Consider the following 24,363-nt stretch of genomic DNA (forward strand, 5'->3'; position numbering starts at 1 on the left):
AGCCCTTGAAATCTGTTGGATTAATTTACTGGAAAGGAAATGTAGCAGTCCTAAGATTCTGAAGCCAGAATTAATTTAAATAATTTGATTTTGTTTGCCACTTGCTTTAATATTTTATGAGACTGCCAACTTGGAATGTTTGTCACAAGCCAGAATTCATCAATCAACAAGTAACAAACTAAATGAAATGCCCAAAATAAACCTTGTCAATTACAGCAATTTTCCCCAACAGTTACCAGTACTACTGATACCACGGGGTATTAAATCTTGGTTAAAATCGTCTGGAACACATTCTCTTTGTGAAAAGAGCTCTCACTGTGACCTCTGGTACCCAAAAACTTGTTGCCACCAAATGATTGCTCAATGTTAAACAACACAGGGATCTCAGTCCCAGTTCTAAAACATGTCCATAATGCAAACCATCACTACAAACTGGAGCTAGTTGGAAGCCCCGAAAGTAGTGCCAGCATACAAATCATGGACTGGCTGGTCCAGGAAATCTAAACTACCTTCTCACTCTTGAAGATGGGCCATGCCAAACAAGGCTGAAGTAAAATGCCAGGATAGAGTATGAGAAGCCTGCTCTATCGCTGATAATGCTCTACTTCTTTTGGATTTCAGTCTCCAGAACTGTCATTGAGGCACTTTTCTCCGGCACCAACCACATTTTGATAATTCCTGCAGTCCCACTTATACGGGAAAAACAATTTTTTAATGATATCAAGTTCTGAAATGGATTTTCCATTTCCCACCCTTCTCCCCCACAGAGTTTACCTCTTTTTTGCTGCATGTCTTGTGACCCTCCTGAAAAGGACTCTTGTTGAGCTGGGGTCATTGTACTTTGATGCAAGGCAGAATCTGAATTGGTCCTGGCAAGAAAGCAAAGAAACCTGTCAGCTTTTTAAACTAAGGATGCTTATGAGGATAACAATCCCCTTAGTCACATGGGAAATTCAGCAAATTAAAATAAACCTGAAATACCACTTTGTAATTGTAAAATATTACACCGGGATTATGCTGGGCAAGATTTCTTGATGAAACGATCAGATAACTTTACAGAACTGAATTTATTACACGTTTATAGAGTAACTGTTTCAACAAAACAACGGAGTTTAGGAGGAACATCAAAGACGAACAAACAAACCGCTACAGATAGAAAACTATCTGGGGTGTGCTCTCGCTGGTACCACTGGGGCAGCGTATGGTCTCAGAGTAAGCAGCAGCACTTTTGGAGTTGAGAGCAATTTATAAACATTGCTTAAGCGTCACAGCATCTCTGCGAGGAAGATATCACCCACATTTTACAAAAAGGGAAACTGACTTGCCAAGGAACATAAAAGTAGCCTGTTATAGAGCCAGAATTAAACTGTGGGAGTCCCAGGATCCCAGTCCTCTACTCTGCCACTCTTGCATGATGATGTGTCCTCAAACTGGTAAACACAGCATACCACATAGGCACTCCTTGTTCCCAACTGTGGTGCAAGGGGCATGACGGTGGGGACAAATGACTACACATTCTTTGCTCACTGATTGCTTGTGAAGAAAGACCAGCCCCACTTCTAATGTAGTGGTAAAAACCTATGATTTTCTAACTCAGTAATTCTGAGCATCTTACCCCTCTACAGGCGTAAACCTGGGAAACTTTATATCTCAAAATCTAATTATGCACTGGCATACTTTAAGTTTAAAAAACAATCTCTTAAAAGAATCCATACAGAGTTGAAAAAACATTAAGTTCTAGATTCAGTTTAAAAAAAAAAAACCACACATGGCAATCCAGATTACCCTAAGTACTGTAAATTGCCACAGGGAAAAACAAATGTTTCTTGCACTTCTAAGGGTTGTCACAGGATCTAAGTCTTTGGACCAAATACCAATGCACATGGAATTATGCCACTAACCTTCTCCAGCTTGTATCCGATGGAGGCGACAGATACACAGTGCCATATGGACAACTGTCCACGTGATTCAATTAGTTAAGGGGGAGAAAACCAGGAGCCTCTTGTTTAAATAACAGGCCCATTTGAAAGCTTTGAACAAGGAATAATTTAAGTTACTTTGTCAGAGCCAATACACTCTAGTGAGAAAAGCAAAGAGCATTTCTTTGTGGAGGAAATGCTGATTTTGGCATGACATTTCAAACAAAATATGCATGTTAATGGTGGCTTTGTAGGTGCTGTAGGAAAGGGTGTTCCTACTTAAAAATTCAAGCCTGACAATACATAAACAAAAAATGCTTATACCTACTGGGGTGGAATGGTATACAGGGAGTCATTCTCAACAGTCAAATGAAGGGGTAATCACTCTCCACCTTCTTCTCAAACGTTTTTCTTGACCTCCTCCCGTATAATCCTACATTTTCCCTAGCCACACACACTATTGTCAAAATGATCCCCTCTCCCTGCTATCCACCAACACACACACACACACACACACACAGGCTGAAGTCGTCTCAGACAAGTCGGGGTGGGTCATGAAATATGGCACCTTGCTAGGAGCACGCAATTCAACCTATAGCTTCAGATACAGTTTATTCCAACTACACATCTCTCCTCCCATCATACACACACTAATACTGCTCCCTCCGTGTATATAGGTTGTATCACAACTTTCCTCTAAAGAGAGAGATCACATAATGCCACTCAGCTGGCCAGCAGTTGTCACTTTTGAGTAACAGGAGGATCACCCTCATTTCCAATAACCACTCTCACACTGGCACTTTTAAAGCTAGTCAACAGCAATAAACTAATTCTGTTTTATGAAAGTCACCAAGAAATAGTGCTTGGCAGATGCTGAACTCATATGAGTCAGCTTGTAATAGAAATGGAAAGAAATCACCTGCAAAAAATTCAGTCCTGGTTCTGCTCAGTTTTGAAAGAGGAGTCAGACCCACCAACACTGCCATTTTGTACTTCTGTTGTATTTTTCACAAAAGGATCTCAAGGCACTACCTAAGCCTCTCAACAGCTCTGGGAACTAAGTATGTATTATTGTCCCCTCTTTACAGCTGGGGAATCTGAGATACAGAGAAGCAAAGTATTAGGATTTGTGAAAGATCAGACTTCCATATAGCAATAAGGAGACTATCCAGTTACATTACACTGGATAATGCTTCAGAACAGGAGATATTAACTGTCCAGAGTTCAGAAGAAACGTCCCCTGCAAGCAAGACAGTTGGTCCATTATGGGGTTTTTTGCACCTTCCTTTGACACGATTCACTGTCAGAGACAGGATGTGAGACTGGGTGGATTTCTAATCTGAGTCGGCATGTTCTTATGCCCAAAGTCACAAAATGAATCAGTGGCAAAACCAGAATGGAACTCAGGAGTCCCCCATTATAATCCACACTCGCGCTCTACAATGCTTGGGGTTTATCTATTCGTTTATTTAAAACAATTTGTAAAACAAACTTTAAATACGAACAGTGCTGACGAAGGCAACATTTTAATGCCACACCATAAATCAAAGGATATCTGCCTTCCGTGTTTATCCACAGACAGCGGACGCCGGTGTGGTGACCCAAGGCGGTTTCTGTCACGATACACTCTGTCCACCAGACCATGATGCCGAGTTGTCCTACTTGTATCCAGTCCAGATGACTGAAAAGGAGTCTAAGGGAGATAAAAAGTTATCAACCAAAAAATACATGCAGAAACCACCCGGACAGAATCAATATATCCACAGCTAGGCCTGATTCTGTATGCACTAAAAATAAACCTAACAGCTACGGGTACACCAGCCAATCATCATTTGGACAATGTAACTTTTTCCTTAAATGTAATTTTCATATACTAGACAGATCACACTATATCTGGAATGGAGAAGCACTGGAAACTACCTCCCAAAAGAGAGTTTAGAAATAGGGGGAGGCAGACGGCAACAGATTTCCTAAATTTGCACTATTTTTCCAGCCTTTAAGTCCTACCCCATCTTTGAAACACCAGGAATGATAGAAATGAGTAGAGTAATCTATGAACCTACTGCTAACTAGTGCATAAGTTACTCCTGGTGTATCATGCAGCATGCATCCAGAAGGAACATGCTGACAAATGGAGCTTAAACTTAACCATGAAGGCAAAAGATGCAGGAAGGGGATTCATCGAGTACACTGAATTCTAATTTCAGATTCCTAACATTCACTTGATGCTCTGTAGGAAATGTCTCTCTCAAGGCATTTTTTTCTCACCCCCTCTCATCAGCATCATAATTATATTAAGAGACACTGACAAAATAAAAATATCAAAACAAGAAATTTCCTTCTCATGTTGCTAACAAAGATGATTAAAGCAACAAACATTTTAAAATTGAATTTACTTTCTAAAAGTTTCATTTAGATTGGGAAGACAACTAGTCCGGTCAACTCCACTCTATGGATCTTATGCATTAGAACAATGTATATGCCACTAGAACTTTTACTATTTGGCAACAGGTTTCCCAGAACCCGAAGCTGCTGCAGACAAGACTTCCAAGCAATCTCACTCAAAATCCTCTACATTATCACAGTACAAAGCTGCATAAGTGGGAGAACAGAATGCTCAGCCTCCACTCGTACATCAAGGGCTGTCCGTGAACCACGTGGGAAAAACTGGGCACTTCTCAACTCCTTGCCAACCGTAACAGCTTTGCTGAATCCCTTTGCGCCATCTGTTTGGAAAATCCTAAATTTGCTCCTTCATTCAGGTCCTGCAAATACAGCGTATTGTCCGTCTGCCAAACCACAGAGCCATCTTGCCATTACACCACTGGGGATGAGAGGAGTGCAGGCTGCCCCGGGGCTGTGGTGGGGAGAGAGGACTCCCCCCCAGCCCTCTCTTGCGGCAGCAGCTCGGGGCCAGGGGAGAGGCGCCTCTCCCCCAGCCCTGGCAGCTCTGGCGGGGCTGGGCTAGGCCGAGGGAGAGGCTCCTCTCCCCGGCTGGCCATGGCAAGTCCGGGGCAGGTCTGTGGTGGAGCTGGCGGGGAGGGGTGCCCCTCCCCACCACAGCACTGAGCCCCTGCGCGGGGCTTAATAAGCAGCTGAGCGGCTTAGAGGGAATTTAGCTGGGCCTGCATGGAGAAGACCCTGGGAAGGAATTCTGCAGAGCTTGAGCTCGAGGGGTGAAAAGAGGGGAGAGGATTGGTTCTGGGGAGGATGGAAGAGTTTTTGTTCCTTGGAGTTGGGAAATTATTACCCTAGTCTAGGAAAGACAGGAGCAGAGCACTTAGAAACTGTAGCAACTGACATTATGTAAAACTTTTAAATACACAGAACACAAGCAACCTAAACAGAGAAAATTAAATGAGATTTTAAAAGTTTTCCATTTTAGTAATATGGGATATTAATCAGTAACATGGGCAAAAAAATGCATAACTAGGATTGTTCTGACAATGTCTTTTAATACAGGAGCAAGCTAAGCAGATTTAGTATATAAACCACAAATAATGAAATGAAACAAGCCACCAGTTTCAGGCATCATGAGAAACTAATCTAGATAAAGGAGTCATTTCAAAAATTAGCCAGAGTATAACAAAACCTCAGTAATAGCCATACTGAAGAATGGAGCCTACTCTGAAGCTAACGTTTAGCCACAGGACATTTGATTAAAGCATTTTACCCCCCCAAAAAAGGTGCCAAGAATATGCACCCAATTCCACAAAATATTCACGCTGTAATAGACTCACCTCCCACCCCCATCTTATTCTGTGGCTGGAATTATTTTGTCCAGTGCGTTTCCACTTGCGCCTTTAGACTGTCACCCCTTTGGGAACGGGTCCCATCATAAGTCCAATACTGGTCACACTGTGAATAAGGCCCTTTGTTTTTGGTTTTTTACTAAAAACTTTTACAAAAGCTATTACATGTTTTTTACCAATTTTGACCAAATTATAGACCACTCAAGTATGTAAAAACACTCATGTTAAGAAAATCTAACAGAATCACAAAATCATAGAATATCAGGGTGGGAAGGGACCTCAGGAGGTCATCTAGTCCAACCCCCTGCTCAAAGTAGGGCCAATCCCCAACTTTTGCCCCAGATTCCTAAATGGCCCTCTCCAAGATTGATCTCACAACCCTAGATTTAGCAGGCCAATGCTCAAACCACTGAGCTATCCCTCCCCCCAGTACATTAAGTAGATGTGCTTTAGTTTATGTCTAGAGGCAAGGCTGTCTTTTAAAGTAAGGCGATGTCGTGGCAGATATATGCATGCGCATGCATATGTGTGTGTATGTACTGTTGATGTACAGTCCATGAAATAAACCACAGCATTAAACTGCTTATACTTTCAATACACTTACTTGTCTTTATTTGTTGCTTTTTTCCTTTCCTCCTACCCCCCCAATATTTACCCAAGAAACTGTGAAGTCAATTTTTTGAACTGGTTTTTACATTTTTTTTTATTTTTGTAATAAGCACCAATAAATTCCCAGGAAATTTTAAACAAATAAAAACTGAAAACGAAGGCCCTTGCCTCTGAACAGTACCATGCAGATGCACATGGGCACTATAATCATTAATAAAGCAAAGTTACTGTTTGGCAGCATGCACTTATGTAGCACCAACTGTGAAAGATGTCCACAACCAGAGCGCAGCAGAACTGTATCAATCAACTTCTTGGTAACATATTTTTCCACAAAGCACTATGCGCTTTTTCTACTTCAAAATTACATTCTTTAGGACTGACAAATCTTAATACAGTTACGCTGATCTGCAGAGGTTACGATTCTGTGCTCTGGGCCTGTTATCAGCCTTTATTGTACAGTCTCCAGTTGAAGAAAGTCACAGCTCTGATTTAAAATGTATAAACAGCAGCTGAAGCTCACCTGGAAAGGCAAGTCCATGGCACTGTTCCCAATCTGATTCACATTTGGCAGTGACCCTCCATAGTACTGGCCACGACTCTGTCCCAACTGCAAATACTGTGTTTTCTGTAATTGTAACTAAAGAAATAAGAAAAAAAGGATGATTGCAACTTGGAGAGATACTTTAAAAAACAACATTCATTTCATTCAATTGTGCTTAATTTCAGACATCACTGAGAACAGCTTCCATTCCAAACAGTGTGAAAGGAAAACTGACACCAGCTCATGAATAAGTTTAACTATGAAGAGTAAGATTGAAGATGACAGTTTGCCAATTCTGCTTGACAAATGATAGAAAGTCAGCTTTGTAATCACAGTGACCACATGCAAGTTTATATCAATAAATTATGTGAAACCACAAGGTATTTATCTCACCTACTAAAGAGCTAGAATTTAAAAACTTACATTAATCTGATGTTTGACCACACTAATGCCAAAATTAGATACAAGTTCAAAGAGCTCAGATATATATGTAACAAAATCATTCTCATTTAAAATATATGTATTTGTTTAACAAAATTTGCAAAGTTTTCGGCATTTGTCCTTGAACAGAATTACTCAGCCTAAATTGTAATTTTATACTGCGTAGGAAATCCTCTTATTGTCAGTGCGCCAGTTTCTTAACACTGGAAAAGGCTCTTTAGACAAGCTGCAGATAGCTCTTATGTCCAGAATGTCAGTTTTCAGAGTAGCAGCCGTGTTAGTCTATATCCGCAAAAAGAATTATAAGAGACTTGTATGAGAGTGAACAATGTGACACAAACAGTACGGTTTCAGAGAATGCAGGAAACATGTTCAAATGTTAAATGACAACACACTACCTGAAAAACATTTCAGCATGTTCTATGTGTTCATCTAACCAATAATAGTTTTTGTAAAGAGATAAAGGAAAAAAAGAAACCTTTGCACATGAAATTAAGTCATCTTATTTTCACTGTTATTCCTTCTCTTTCCAGAGAACTGTATGTCCTTAACCACTTTTGATCAACAGAACCTGCCTTTTAACAAAGTTTTAAGTGACTGGCTTTCTTTTCAAGATAGAAAATCTTGCATCCAAATCATATTTACCAGTTTACTAACTCCATTTTCAGGCATTTCTCCTTGACTTCGGTACTGGTTTTGCACAGCAAAGTCAGATCTGATGTCACAGTGCCACCATATCCCTCTGCTCGACTGACCAAGTGCAGGCTTGGATCATTTAAATGTGACAGCTTAGCTGTTCTACTTTCCGAAAAGTAAGACGGGCATTCCTAGATTGGCAATGAACAGTTGTTTAAAGAATGTTTGATCCTTGGACTAGAAGCACTGTAGCATGTACATCAACAGATCTTTCATTTTCACTCTCAAACGGATCCTTAAGCCATTCTCTCAGAATCCCAGGATTTCAGAGAATGTGGTTTGGAAATGCCACAACAAATCTGGCATCCCCAAAGCTCAGTGTTCACGTTTGTTTTCCCTTTCTTTGGAAATGAAAAATGGGACCTATGATCCTACCTTTAAACGCCTACAACAAAGACTATGGGGTTGAACAAAGACATTTATGTGAAGGCAAGCAATTTGTTTCCTCCTAAAAAGTTGAAAAGGGTTACTATCAAGGGATACTCAGATAAAACTGTAATAATGTGACCAGGTGTCCTGAACAGTTCTGAATATGCGCAAATTCACCAGAGGATAATCATAACTGAGGGAGAAAAAGACACAGGCCTGCTTGTATTATGTCTGGCTCTAGACAGCATTCTCAGGTTGCTCAATTTCACAAAACAGTGAATTCACTCTCAATAATAAGCATGCACACTGATATGATAAAATCCAAATCTTATCAGAAAACAAATCTACTTGTCCCTTAACGGTGAGCACTCTATGAGAACCAACAGTTTTCCACAGACCCAGTTAACCCAGATCTCTCAACTGTTTTGTTTGAGGCAATTAATCTGACAAATGTATCAGACAATTCACAGATCTAATCTCAATTGTAGAAATTTTATTGTCAAAAAGGCACAAAAACTATGCTAGCTGTTTAGCAACTGTGAAGCAAGTGGTCTGCGCTTCCCATTCCTTAGGAATGCAACTCAATCTGCAGAGGATGGAAAAGTTGAGAACCTATTTGCTGTACTTAGCAGTGAAAGTGATTTCTTCCCTTATTCTTCGATCATCCCCTTTGATACCAGAACAGTCTTAAAATGAGCTTGTTAGAAGGCGTTGATGTATCCGTGATCTTACCAACACTACCTTCAGTGAGCTCCATGCAGAAAAATTACTAAATATTAATTGCTTATTATTGCTACTATTTACTAGTTTTCACCACTATAAAAATTTACATTTGTCTTGTATTTTTATTTATTGTTCACCTCAGCCTCTTCCATTTTAAAAGTTCTGCCCTGCAATGGCTGCTGCTGGTTATCCCACAGTTAAGTCAACACTCAACCAACTTCACTGTAATAGAGCAAAGCTGTCTCAATGCCCTTCTACAAAGAACATAAATGTTTTAAAAGACCCACTCTCATTCCCAATAGGACCTTCCATACAAAAGAGGCTGTTACTCACCTTACAATAAATAGTGTTTGAGATGTGTTATCTATACATAGTCCAATCTTGGGTTCACACATGCCCCATTCATCAGAGACTGGAACCTTTTGGCCAGCAGTGCCAACTGGCCCATGCCCCAGCTGTTCTCATGCTCCCCACTCATGAAGGTATAAAAGGATGGTGTGGGGCCAACTGCCTCAGCTCCTTAGCCAACCAGAATTCAAATGATAATGGATACTCCGAAATAGCAAGGAAGGCCAACAGGTCATGGAATACACATAAAAACACATCTCAAAATACACCAGTTATTGTAAGTTAAATAATGGTCTTTCCTTCTTCAAGCGACTGTCTACATGTATTCCATTCTTGAGACTTGTACAGCAACCCTGTGTGAGGAGATGGGTAATCAGAGTCTTAACCAAATAATGACTGAAGGACCACTCTGCCAAAGCAAACATCTGCTCGGGATACCTCCCCAATAGCATAGTGTTTTTTGAACATGTGAATTGAACCCCAGGTGATAGCCCTACAGATTTCGGCTATGGGGACATTTCTAAAGGAAGCCACAGATGCAGCATGAACTCAAGCTGGGTGACCTTTTGACTTGTCAGGAGAATCAAGCTTACCTATTTGAGAACAGTCAGATAGTACAGCCTAGGCATAGGCTATGAATAATCTAGAAGAGACTCTGAATGGCTTAATTCTATCTAAATGCAAATAAAGCTCTTAGAAAAATCTAAAGAGTAATTTTCTTTCAGAATCACTGGCATGAGGTTTCAGAAAGAAAACAAGTGCATGAATAGTCTAATTAACATGAAAATTAGATATTACTTTAGATCCCATCCAAACTTCCTACCTAGAGAGAGACCTTATCCCTATGAAAGATAATGTATGGTGAGCCTGCCATTAAAACTTGAATTTCTCTCACACAACAAGCAGAATTAACAGCCACCAAAAACAATGTTTTCATGGAAAGATGATGTAATGAACACAGATAACTGTTCAAATGGAGGACCCATAACACCAACTAATATCACACATTAAGATCCTACAAAGGAGAGGATTCTCTAATCAGAGGGAGTACTAATCCCTTCAGAGATCTAGACACGGTTGGATGTGTAAAGGCTATGCATAGAGGTCTACTCAGGCCTAATTTTTAACCCTGACCCCAGATCCTCACCCACCTGACCTGAGCCTGAGGGAGTTGGGTTGTTTTCCGAACCAACTTGAATCCTGTTGTGTTCACATTGTGTGGCTCTACCTGTGTGGTTTTGAATCTGAGGATTATAAGCAGATATAACCACAGGTTGAACTTTTATAGAACTAACTGAAAGTCCAGATGATTTTAACAAGAGCAGGTCACCTAAAATTAAAAGAATGTCTGTTAGGGAGAGTGAGGTGTGATGTCATTCTGTCCAAATGGTAGATCTTTTCCTTTTGACATTGTGTCCCTGTGGAGTCCTTCCTATATAGTCCTTGAACTATTGTTCAAAATGATCAGGACATCCCTGGAACAAGACTTCTCCACTTCAGCTGGGCAGCAAGCATTCAAGATGTACAGTGCAGAGACACTGGGTCTGGATGAAAGGTCTTCCTGTCATTTTGGGAGATCAAACCTGAGACCAGACACAACACGTTTGGAGTCCCTACAATAACTCTCAGGAGGTTTGGAAACCAGAACTGTCTGGGCCAAACTGGTGCTATTAATATCAACGTTACAGCATTCTGCCCAAGCTTTCTCAATGTATACGGTATTAAAGGAAACAATGGGTTGGGGTTCATCAGACCCCAAAACCATTAGAAAAGCATCCAGTAGATCCTTGAATTAGACACCCTCTCGAGCAAATGGTGTTGCATTGTGTGTTCATCTCTAAGGCAAAACTAGTCTATGGTTGGGTGACTCCGCTTCTGGAAGATCTGTTGAATAAGAGCTGTTGAGTAACTGAGTTCTTTCTTCTGACCATTTGTGGTCAGAAGAAAATGGCTGGTTCAGCCAATCTGCAAGGGAGTTCAGTCCTGAGCAATATCCAGTGTTTGATGCTTCCTGACAGAGGATTACCTGGATCCTCTCTGCCAATTTATACAGAATACTACAGTGGTGTTTTCGGTCATCACCAGTATCAGTTTGCCTTGGATTAGAGGTAGAAAGCTACACATGCTTTCTGAGAGGACAAGATCTGTCTCTTGACCAGAGAGCCTACAACTGATGATTTAAGTGTACTCCCCAACCCAGACTGGAAGCATGCATCATCAGTGTTAATGTGGGAAGAGAAGGCAACAATGGAACACCTTTGCACATATGAATCAGATTTTTCCACTAGTATAGAGAAGAAAGTAAGTGTTGATGAACCCTCAAAGGCATGTCTATAGGATACTTCTCTGGAGCGAGTATCAACTTCAACCAGCTCTGAATACAGTGAAGTTGAAGTCTGGCATGGGGAGCGAAGAATGTGCATGATGCCATGTGCCTAGAATTCTTTAGACACTATCTTATAGACATTTGAGGGATGCACTGTAACTCATTTATAATTTTTGTCACTACTTTGAACCTGAACTGTGGTAAGTAGATTCCACCACAGCAACGATGTATCTTCTTTGATAGCATCAAAAGATATTTCTCCCCAGTTATCCTGAGCACCAGTTTGGCAGGTACCTGAATATAATAAATGTTGCTTGAGGCTAGCTGAGGAGCTGGAATCAGCCTGCTGCCAAGATAAGTATGAATGGAAATGTTCTGCTTTTTGAGAAACGTCACCATGACCACAAAGCATTTTGTGAATTTTGCATTTTGCAGCTGCCAGGCAAATGGGAGAACTGTGCATTGGAATTGTTGTGTTCCCACTACAAACTGCAAATGTTTTCTAAGAGCAGGTTGGACTGAAATATGGAAACAGGTTCTGGACGTCAAGAGCTGTAAAGCAGTCTTGTGGATCTAGGGAAAAGATTATTAAGGTTCGGGGCAACACACTGAATATGAATGGTCAAATGACCGATTCTTCTCAGATCCAGAATTACACTCTAACCTCTCTTTTTTCAAGGCATCAGGAAAAACTGAGAATAAATACCCTTTTCCCTGAACTGAAGAGAAATCTCCTCTATGCTCTGAGAGACAAGAGATTCAAGCCCTGGTTGCAGAATCCTCTTGAGAGGGGTCCCTGAAAAGAGACAGGGAAGCTGGGCGAGAGGTAGGAATAGTCAGGAACTGAATGGAATATCCAGTCTGAGTAACCTCAAGGACCCATTGTCCTGCTGTAATATTGTTCCAGGTTTCACAAAAATAAATCAGAGGGTCTGGTTCAGAAAAGCTCTTGACAAGACTGTCAAATCTGTTGCTTGTTTGGGTGCAAAGTAGCACCCAAAGAAAAATCTCAAGGACACATCTTGTGGAAGTGTTGCTTCTTTCTTGGAGACTCAGCTAGACTCTGACAAGAGCAGGTACAAAAATATGACAGCTGTCTTGACTGTGATTGCGGTCTGTTTCCTCTTCAGTTGAGAAGCATACACACCAAGCAATTTTTTACAAATGGCTTCTTTTGTGGTCACACCAGCTCAGGAGCGTACAAAATAAAGCTCCAAATCTACCCCAAAGGAAGAGACTTAAGTGAATTGACATATTTGGAAGGAAAAGCTATCCCCAGACAGTCTTCAAATGAGGAATTCTAATTATCAAACACTCCTCTCCAAATACCTTTCCTGGCAAAGGGTCGGGCTCAACGGGTAGTGATCAATGGCTCCATGTCTAGTTGGCAGCCGGTATCAAGTGGAGTGCCCCAAGGGTCGGTCCTGGGGCCGGTTTTGTTCAATATCTTCATAAATGATCTGGAGGATGGTGTGGATTGCACTCTCAGCAAATTTGCGGATGATACTAAACTGGGAGGAGTGGTAGATACGCTGGAGGGGAGGGATAGGATACAGAAGGACCTAGACAAATTGGAGGATTGGGCCAAAAGAAATCTGATGAGGTTCAATAAGGATAAGTGCAGGGTCCTGCACTTAGGACGGAAGAACCCAATGCACAGCTACAGACTAGGGACCGAATGGCTAGGCAGCAGTTCTGCGGAAAAGGACCTAGGGGTGACAGTGGACGAGAAGCTGGATATGAGTCAGCAGTGTGCCCTTGTTGCCAAGAAGGCCAATGGCATTTTGGGATGTATAAGTAGGGGCATAGCGAGCAGATCGAGGGACGTGATCGTTCCCCTCTATTCGACATTGGTGAGGCCTCATCTGGAGTACTGTGTCCAGTTTTGGGCCCCACACTACAAGAAGGATGTGGATAAATTGGAGAGAGTCCAGCGAAGGGCAACAAAAATGATTAGGGGTCTGGAACACATGAGTTATGAGGACAGGCTGAGGGAGCTGGGATTGTTTAGCCTGCAGAAGAGAAGAATGAGGGGGGATTTGATAGCTGCTTTCAACTACCTGAAAGGGGGTTCCAAAGAGGATGGCTCTAGACTGTTCTCAATGGTAGCAGATGACAGAACGAGGAGTAATGGTCTCAAGTTGCAGTGGGGGAGGTTTAGATTGGATATTAGGAAAAACTTTTTCACTAAGAGGGTGGTGAAACACTGGAATGCGTTACCTAGGGAGGTGGTAGAATCTCCTTCCTTAGAGGTTTTTAAGGTCAGGCTTGACAAAGCCCTGGCTGGGATGATTTAACTGGGAATTGGTCCTGCTTCGAGCAGGGGGTTGGACTAGATGACCTTCTGGGGTCCCTTCCAACCCTGATAGTCTATGATTCTATGACATCCCTGATAAAGTACCACAAGAGTCCAGAGAATAATTAAAATCTTTAATCACAATTAGCAGCTAAAACCTCACTACAAGTGGCAGTAGACATACTGAATACTGCACACATTCATTGACACTTGCAACAACAATGAGGTGTGAGTCTTGGTTACAATCTTCCAGTATCCCATGTGAGGTTTAAAATGCTACTAACAATCTACCTTTTGAAGGGTCAGAACTACAGTATTTAGTTCAAAGAAGGATGACACTTTGCACACTCTTGGTAGGATGTATTGGGGCCAGAGTTTAGCTGAGCTAGTCCCTAAAGACCATCATTAACTGGCATCACCAGTCTTTCTGGCAGAGATGTATGTAATTTAGAAAGAAGTTTGAGATTTTTCACTCACAGCCTGCACAAGGGGCTACTCTTTGTAAGTACCAAAGAATACAGACATGCTTTAGGGTGTCAAAGGAACTACATTTATGCCCTGAACTACCCTTAGAGATGGGTGAGAAGATTTCTGTCCTTTCTTTTGAGGCTCCATGAAAAGGTGATCTTACATTCCCTACAGAAATGATGATGTCTCCTACCCATTTTTGATGAAGATTTTGGAGCCAGAACCTTTGCCAAAAGAATAGAAGAGGCAGACAAGCCCAAGGCATGGTAGCTGCTGGTGCACTTTTTGAAGAAGACAGTTCCAAACCTGGGGGATCCAGCATACCCAGATCCAATGCTGGTCTCACATTTAACTAGCAAGAACAGCTTCAAATTCAATTTTGAAGTAAACAAATAGAGCATTTGTTCATGATGTGTCCCTCACCTACACAAAAGGCACTTCGAAAGACCATCATTAAGCAAAATGGTTGTGTCACATGAGAGATATTTGAACTCAGGAGATTTCTGATCAGCCATAAGGACTGAAGTCCCAATATAGGGTAACTAAAGCAATATAAAAAGTTTCCCAAATGAAATTCAACACTAATCCTAACACTAACTACATATAGCATTTACAGTAGAAAAAAAATTAGGAAAAAATAGCTAGAGTATAGACACCACTAACCATCTCTCAGCCAAAGATGGTGAGAAGGAACTGAGAGGCAGCTGGCCCTATTCAACCCTTTTATGCCCTTTGACAGGGGACACAAAGAAAACCGGTGGCAGGCCAATGGACACTACTGGCCCTAAGGTTCCAAACTTTGGCACATGGGGTATATATATACACCAAGAGTGGAATACATAACGATCATCACTCAAGGAAGAAGAACAAGGAAAGATCTCCTCATCTGGCCACTTCCTGAAGTTACTCTGTATGATCAGATGACACTGTCAACTGACTGATATTTTAGAAGTTTGAGCAGCATTTTTATGCTCCAAATATTTGCCTGATACCATGAAAATGCAGTTCAAGTCTGCTGTGTGTGCACAAACCAGAAAAAAAGCAATGCAAATTTCACTGTTACGATTTGTGAGTGCTCTAAACATGTGACTCGTCTTAAGAGGGATTACTTAGCCTCCATGGTAAGAAGCAAGTTAAATTGGAATAGATACTGGATGCCACCAGAGCAAATACTTCCTCCTTTTTCTAATCAGAATAACTCCACCAGGGTATGAACCTGTCAACTATATACATAAAATGTAAATTAAAGATGCAATCCCAGAGACAAAAGAGGTTGGACCCTTTGAAATACTCTGATCATCATTTTTGAAAATAAAAGGTTGCTTTACAGAGTGAGATTATTCTCAAATCCTTTCACACTTCTCAACTCTAGTTTGCTCTACTGAGATTAAATTAATGGAAGTTTTCTATTTTGAATTCTTGGGACTTCACCAAGATATTTTACTTTCTTGGTCCAAGATACAGTGTCAATTTATACTGTATGTTTCCCAGAGAAACATGTATTTTAAATTAAAAGATCAATTTAGAAATTTCATTATTAAAAACAATGGTTTTGCATGAAGCAGTTGTATATTGTAAACGAAATGCTGCCCAAATGAAAATGTCATGCTACTAATTTGCTATTTTAGATTTGTGAAAGGAGCTGTATTTAAAAACACACATATTATTTCCAAAAAGCTACAAAAGTGATACAACCAAGAACATCTTATGTGCTGACAGAAGCACCTTTACAATGAAACAGCAATTTGTCATGTAACAATTTGGTACCCTGACTGCCTGCACATTCCAAACAACTAGATTCCTAACTCAGTTACCTCAGCAGGAAACAAACAATTGTCCGATGAACTGAGCTGTAGCTCACAAAAGCTTATGCTCAAATAAATCGGTTAGTCTCAAAGCCCTGGTCTACACTAGGACTTTAGGTCGAATTTAGCAGCGTTAAATCGATGTAAACCTGCACCCTTCCACACGAAGAAGCCCTTTATTTCGACTTAAAGGGCTCTTAAAATCGATTTCCTTACTCCACCCCTGACAAGTGGATTAGCGCTTAAATCGGCCTTGCCGGGTCGAATTTGGGGTACTGTGGACACAATTCGACGGTATTGGCCTCCGGGAGCTATCCCAGAGTGCTCCATTGTGACCACTCTGGACAGCACTCTCAACTCAGATGCACTGGCCAGGTAGACAGGAAAAGAACCGCGAACTTTTGAATCTCATTTCCTGTTTGGCCAGCGTGGCAAGCTGCAGGTGACCATGCAGAGCTCATCAGCAGAGGTGACCATGATGGAGTCCCAGAATCGCAAAAGAGCTCCAGCATGGACTGAACGGGAGGTACGGGATCTGATCGCTGTATGGGGAGAGGAATCCGTGCTATCAGAACTCCGTTCCAGTTTTCGAAATGCCAAAACCTTTGTCAAAATCTCCCAGGGCATGAAGGACAGAGGCCATAACAGGGACCCGAACCAGTGCCGCGTGAAACTTAAGGAGCTGAGGCAAGCCTACCAGAAAACCAGAGAGGCGAATGGCCACTCTGGGTCAGAGCCCCAAACGTGCCGCTTCTATGATGAGCTGCATGCCATTTTAGGGGGTTCAGCCACCACTACCCCAGCCGTGTTGTTTGATTCCTTCAACGGAGATGGAGGCAACATGGAAGCAGGTTTTGGGGACAAAGAAGATGATGATGATGAGGTTGTAGATAGCTCACAGCAAGCAAGCGGAGAAACCGCTTTTCCCCGACAGCCAGGAACTGTTTCTCACCCTGGACCTGGAGCCAGTACCCCCCGAACCCACCCAAGGCTGCCTCCTGGACCCGGCAGACGGAGAAGGGACCTCCGGTGAGTGTACCTTTTAAAATACTATACATGGTTTAAAAGCAAGCATGTGAAAGGATTACTTTGCCCTGGCATTCACGGCTCTCCTGGATGTACTCCCAAAGCCTTTGCAAAAGGTTTCTGGGGAGGGCAGCCTTATTACGTCCTTCATGGTAGGACACTTTACCACTCCAGGCCAGTAATACGTACTCGGGAATCACTGTACAACAAAGCATTGCAGTGTATGTTTGCTGGCATTCAAACAACATCCGTTCTTTATCTCTCTGTGTTATCCTCAGGAGAGAGAGATATCATTCATGGTCACCTGGTTGAAATAGGGTGCTTTTCTTCAGGGGACACTCAAAGGAGCCCATTCCTGCTGGGCTGTTTGCCTGTGGCTGAACAGAAATGTTCCCCGCTGTTAGCCACGGGGAGGGGGGAGGGTTGAGGGGGTAGCCATGCGGTGGGGGGAGGCAAAATGCGACCTTGTAACGAAAGCACATGTGCTATGTACTTAATGTTAACAGCAAGGTTTACCCTGAAAGAGTGTAGCCACTGTTTTATAAAATGTCTTTTTAAATACCGCTGTCCCCTTTTTTTCCTCCACCAGCTGCATGTGTTTCAATGATCACAGGATCTTCTCCTTCCCAGAGGCTAGTGAAGATTAGAAAGAAAAAAAAAACGCACTCATGATGAAATGTTCTCTGAGCTCATGCTGTCCTCCCACACTGACAGAGCACAGATGAATGCGTGGAGACAAATAATGTCAGAGTGCAGGAAAGCACAAAATGACCGGGAGGAGAGGTGGCAGGCTGAAGACAGAGCTGAAGCTCAAATGTGGCGGCAGCATGATGAGAGGAGGCAGGATTCAATGCTGAGGCTGCTGGAGGACCAAACCAGTATGCTCCAGTGTATGGTTGAGCTGCAGCAAAGGCAGCTGGAGCACAGACTGCCACTACAGCCCCTGTGTAACCAACCGCCCTCTTCCCCAAGTTCCATAGCCTCCACACCCAGACGCCCAAGAACACGGTGGGGGGGCCACCGGCCAACCAGCCACTCCACCACAGAGGATTGCCCAAAAAAAGAAGGCTGGCATTCAATAAATTTTAAAGTTGTAAACTTTTAAAGTGCTGTGTGGCATTTTCCTTCCCTCCTCCACCACCCCTCCTGGGCTACCTTGGTAGTCATCCCCCTATTTGTGTGATGAATGAATAAAGAATGCATGAATGTGAAGCAACAATGACTTTAATGCCTCTGCAAGCAATGATCGAAGGGAGGAGGGGCGGGTGGTTAGCTTACAGGGAAGTAGAATGAACCAAGGGGCGGGGGGTTTCATCAAGGAGAAACAAAGAGAACTTTCACACCGCAACCTGGCCAGTCATGAAACTGGTTTTCAAAGCTTCTCTGATGCGTGCTGCGCCCTCCTGTGCTCTTCTAACTGCCCTGGTGTCTGGCTGCGCATAACCAGCAGCCAGGCGATTTGCCTCAACCTCCCACCCCACCATAAACGTCTCCCCCTTACTCTCACAGATATTGTGGAGCACACAGCAAGCAGTAATAACAGTGGGAATATTGGTTTCGCTGAGGTCTAAGCGAGTCAGTAAACTGCGCCAGCGCGCCTTTAAACGTCCAAATGCACATTCTACCACCATTCTGCACTTGCTCAGCCTGTAGTTGAACAGCTCCTGATTACTGTCCAGGCTGCCTGTGTACGGCTTCATGAGCCATGGCATTAAGGGGTAGGCTGGGTCCCCAAGGATACATACAGGCATTTCAACGTCCCCAACAGTTATTTTCTGGTCTGGGAATAAAGTCCCTTCCTGCAGCTTTTGAAACAGACCAGAGTTCCTGAAGATGCGAGCGTCATGTACCTTTCCCGGCCATCCCACGTTGATGTTGGTGAAACGTCCCTTGTGATCCACCAGAGCTTGCAGCACTATTGAAAAGTACCTCTTGCGGTTTATGTACTCGCCAGCTTGGTGCTCTGGTGCCAAGATAGGGATATGGGTTCCGTCTATGGCCCCACCACAGTTAGGGAATCCCATTGCAGCAAAGCCATCCACTATGACCTGCACATTTCCCAGGGTCACTACCCTTGATATCAGCAGATCTTTGATTGCGTGGGCTACTTGCATCACAGCAGCCCCAACAGTAGATTTGCCCACTCCAAATTGATTCCCAACTGACCGGTAGCTGTCTGGCATTGCAAGCTTCCACATGGCTATCATCACTTGCTTCTCAATTGTGAGCGCTGCTCTCATCTTGGTATTCATGCGCTTCAGGGCAGGGGAAAGCAAGTCACAAAGTTCCATGAAAGTGCCCTTACGCATGCAAAAGTTTCGCAGCCACTGGGAATCGTCCGAGACCTGCAACACTATGCGGTCCCACCAGTCTGTGCTTGTTTCCTGAGCCCAGAATCGGCGTTCCACAGCATGAACCTGCCCCATTAGCACCATGATGCATGCATTGGCAGGGCCCATGCTTTCAGAGAAATCTGTGTCCATGTCCTGATCACTCACGTGACCGCGCGGACGTCGCCTCCTCGCCCGGTATCGCTCTGCCAGGTTCTGGTGCTGCATATACTGCTGGATAATGCGTATGGTGTTTAATGTGCTCCTAATTGCCAAAGTGAGCTGAGCGGCCTCCATGCTTGCCTTGGTATGGCGTCCGCACAGAAAAAAGGCGCGGAACGATTGTCTGCCGTTGCTCTGACGGAGAGAGGGGCGACTGACGACACGGCTTACAGGGTTGGCTTCAGGGAGCTAAAAATCAACAAAGGGGGTGGCTTTACATCAAGGAGTATTTCAGGCAGGACTTCATGGAGGCTTCCAATAAGAAATGGTGCACCTAAGTTATTGTTCTTATTGGAACAAGGAGGTTAGTCTGGCCTCTGATTGATACATGGCTAGATTTACCTCGCTGCACCTTCCCTGTGAGTGACTGCAGTGTGACTTAGAGGAATGAGTCCCCTAGACAGGGGAGGGGGGGAAGCAAATGAGTACAAAACAAATCTGGTCTATTTCTTGTTTTGATCCACTCCATCTATCTTTTACATCTTTGGCTGGCAGCAGACGGTACAGAAGGACTGCATGCTATCCACATCTCATGGCTGCCCAGGAGAAGATGATGCAATACGACTGCTAGCCATCCTCATCTCTTGCCTGCCCGGCAGAAGATGGTACAGTACAACTGCTAGCAATCCGTATCGCCTGCCTGCTCACCATAAGATGGTTCAATAAGACTGACTGCAGGACTAAAGAGAATGACCTGGTCAAGTCACTCCAAATTTAGTCCCTGCGCCAATGTCTGTCCAGCTGCTCCAGGCCGACGTGGCCAGGAGCACCTTGGACATGACGATGACGGCTACTAGTTGTATTGCACCGTCTGCTGCCACAAGGCAATGGGTTGCTGCTACTGTGTAGCACTGCAGTACCGCGTCTGCCAGCACCCAGGAGACATACGGTGACGGTTACCTGAGCGGGCTCCATGCTTGCCGTGGTATGGCGTCTGCACAGGTAACTCAGGAAAAAAGGCGCGAAACGATTGTCTGCCCTTGTTTTCACGGAGGAAGGGAGGGAACGGGGGCCTGACGATATTTACCCAGAACCACCCGCGACAATGTTTTAGACCCATCAGGCATTGGGATCTCAACCCAGAATTACAATGGGCAGCGGAGACTGCGGGAACTGTGGGATAGCGACCCACAGTGCAACGCTCCGGAAGTCGACTCTAGCCTCGGTACTGTGGAAGCACTCCACCGAGTTAATGCACTTAGAGCATTTTCTGTGGGGACACACACTTGAATATATAAAACCGATTTCTAAAAAACCGACTTCTATAAATTTGACCCAATTCCGTAGTGTAGACATACCCTAAGGTGCCACAAGTCCTCCTTTTCTTTTTAATCTTGCTGAAGTTAGTAGAGTTACTCTGGATTTACAACAGTACAACCTAGATCAGAATCTGGACCAGAATCCAACACCACCAGATTTAACACAATTACTGGCTTGTCCTAACAGCCAGCAGTGCTGCAATTTTCCTGTATCTACTTTATGACTTGCACTCAAGAACTAAAGTCACATTCACTTGACTTATCTCCAAGAGTCCCATTTAAATTGGGCTAAAACTTTCTAAAAATATAAGAGTTTGGACAGTGGGATTCAGAATGGAGGGGAGAGGGGAGTTGTGGGAAAGGAGAACCAGATCTCTGAAAGTGAAAAGTGCATTATTTTTTCATGGGGGTTTCCAGCACAACTTTAAGTAGTATCAAAATATGCAGGTGGAAGCCAAAGGAAGTGCTAACCACCAGGAATAACACAGCATTTATGCAAACTGAACACTGGACGTTCTAAACTCTTCCCAAAAAAATTCTCAGCAAGTTACAAGTGTGTACACAGAACTCAGCTGCAGTAAAATGACAAATTTCATAATCACCCTTTTTAAAGCATCTCTTTATACACATTCAGAATACTTGGCTCCCGCAAGTCTGATATCATAATAAGGGTGGAGTGTCCTTCTGATGAGAACAAAGATAATCTCTTGTGAATCTCATGAACACAGGAAGTAATAGTTCAAGAGAATTGCCAGTTTGCAGTTTCCATACTAAATTTTACATACAAATTCAAACTTAGCTATTCTAGAATCAGCCAGTACTTTCAAGTTAAATATACAGTGAATTAAACAAAGATTTAATCTAATTTATAATTTAAAATAAAACATTAGTGATATTAAACTTCTCTGATTAAAGGGCTAAAAGGAATTCTCTTAAATACATAAAGTTAGACTACAGAAGAGTCTTCAGGAAGTCTGCTAGTACAAATCTGTCTCAACTGAAATGAGATTGCATGGAGCAGCACTCCAAGCAGTCTCCAAATAAGGCACATTTAAAAGAGCTCAGGAACTGCCCCTCCTAAATGACTATCTGTGAGACAGAAACAACATCCCAGAAGTATTTACAGTTGCTTGGAAGTTTTTGGGTTGGCACCCAGACTTACTATTCAATAGCTAATCTGGGGTCTCCTTTATGAAATGAGGTGGTGGTCCCAGTCCAGTTCCCTCTTTGCGCATCCACATCAACAAAAAGCCACTATACCACAATCGTTACCCTTGTTAGTCATCTGAGCAGAGGCCATGGACCACATGGGTAGTTGAGACCAAACTCCCCTCTCATTCCTAAAGATGGGTCCTGTAAGATCAGAAGTAAGGTACACCTGCAGGGCAATAAGAAAGCTTGCCAATCCAAATGCCCAGGCTCTGACTGACCTGTGGATGTCACAGTCTCCAAAGCTGTCAGTCTGGCACCTTTCTCCAGCCCTAAATTAAAAACAAAATCTAATAACCTCAAGATTGGCCAATTTGTTTCCACAAGGAATTTGAGACTTTCTCCCAGTCCACTATTCCCACGAAGATAAGCAAAGCAAATAAAATCTTAAAAGGAAAGATAAGTGAATAGTGTATAAGAGATTCACATATATGGATTTGGACTTGACAGCATAGCCTTCGGCTAAAAACTTCATAAGCCAACCAGTCACTACATAAAGCAAAATCTATTTAAGTCATCAAAAAATTAAAGTACATTGCTTTTTCTGCCTATGTTGAGAAGCTTCCCAAAACTATACCATAGTTTAACAACTCTGAACATAAAATCATTTTTAACCATAGAAGAATAGCCCTCTTGTTCAGACTTTTGAAATTCACTTTGCATTTTTAACTTTAGAAATCTTAAGAGCAAGACAATTACTCTTTGATTAATCTATTTAATAAGATTCCAGGATTGTCACTGTCTCTCTTTCTCTCTGAAGCCTAGAATGTCTGTTGAGTCAGTGTGAACCAATGGAAAGAGCTAAAAGCATGGCTGAGAGCTCTTTTTGTTTAGAATATCACCAGGTTTCGCAGTCTGTTACCATTCAAATTTTAAGTTCTCAGCCATTTTCGGCTTTTTACAAATTACACATGTAATTTTTTACAAATTTTACAAATGTACAACAGCACAGACCGTCACCCAGGGTTATTTAATACAACTACACCTCCTCCAGCCACAGAATCTCTTATTTGCTAATATCACCCTACCTACAAGTGATCTAGAATTTCTATCTGATTTGTAAATCTGTTTTTCTTTTTAATTGCAATCAAACAGTCGCACAACCATGAAAAAAAGAAAATTTTCTACCCAGATATCCCCTCCTAAAACGAAAAATTTAGACCAGTACCCCCATTTGTACAAACTATGTCAAGTGTCCTGCAATCAGATACTTGCAGGCAGACCAACATACTCACATAGAGTCCCATTAAAAATCAGAAACACAATACTAATGAAAGGGTACCATCCTACTACATAAGAATACCCATAATAAATCAGAAACACAATACTAATGAAAGGGTACCATCCTACTACATAAGAATACCCATAATGGATCAGATCAATCGTCCACCTAGTCAAGTATCCTACGTTCCAACAGTGGCCAATGTCGGGTATTTCAGAGGGAATGAACATAAAATGCAATCATTCAGTGATCCATCCCCTGTTTCAGAGTAGCAGCCGTGTTAGTCTGTATTCGCAAAAAGAAAAGGAGGACTTGTGGCACCTTAGAGACTAACCAATTTATTTGAGCATAAGCTTTTCCACTCCCAGCTTCTGGCAGTCAGAGGCTAGGGACACCCAGAGCATGGGGTTGCATCCCTGACCATCCTGGCTAACTCTTTTAGCCTCAAAGTATTTTACACCTTATTAGGCTAAACATCCAGTGCATCCTTAGGCAAGTTAGAAGAAAAGAAAAGGAGTACTTGTGGCACCTTAAAGACTAGCCAATTTATTTGAGCATAAGCTTTCCTGAGCTACCGCTCACTTCATCGGATGCTCACGAAAGCTTATGCTCAAATAAATTGATTAGTCTTTAAGGTGCCACAAGTACTCCTTTTCTTTTCGCGAATACAGACTAACACAGCTGTTACTCTGAAACCTTTCCTTAGGCAAGTTAGTCACTCACTCAGCATAATAGTTGGGAGAACTGGTTAATATCTGTCATTAAACTCCTTAGATGGTTTTTGGCCTTGAATGACATGACT

The 24,363-nt window shown here is 42.6% G+C and overlaps 1 protein-coding gene across 7 annotated transcripts in view; it reads right to left on the reverse strand.

Annotated features, from left to right (window-relative positions):
- Positions 1–24,363, reverse strand: part of CRTC1 (CREB regulated transcription coactivator 1) — a 136,396-nt gene that overhangs the window by 93,318 nt on the left and 18,715 nt on the right. For 6 of the 7 annotated variants that reach the window (XR_012666063.1, XR_012666062.1, XR_012666060.1 and 3 more), the window contains exons 2-5: positions 6,801–6,917; positions 3,475–3,612; positions 1,902–1,963; positions 775–869 (exon numbers count right to left, since the gene is read on the reverse strand). Coding sequence is in view for 1 of the 7 variants with exons in the window: in XM_048830497.2 (XP_048686454.1) it covers positions 775–869; positions 1,902–1,963; positions 3,475–3,612; positions 6,801–6,917 (412 nt within the window). In the remaining 6 variants the exon portion in view is untranslated. Of the gene's footprint in view, positions 1–774; positions 870–1,901; positions 1,964–3,457; positions 3,613–6,800; positions 6,918–24,363 lie in introns of all 7 variants that reach the window. The other variant, XR_012666061.1, reaches the window with a different exon arrangement.

The sequence above is a fragment of the Caretta caretta genome, chromosome 25 (genome assembly GCF_965140235.1).
Source record: "Caretta caretta isolate rCarCar2 chromosome 25, rCarCar1.hap1, whole genome shotgun sequence".
NCBI classification, from domain to species: Eukaryota; Metazoa; Chordata; order Testudines; family Cheloniidae; genus Caretta; species Caretta caretta.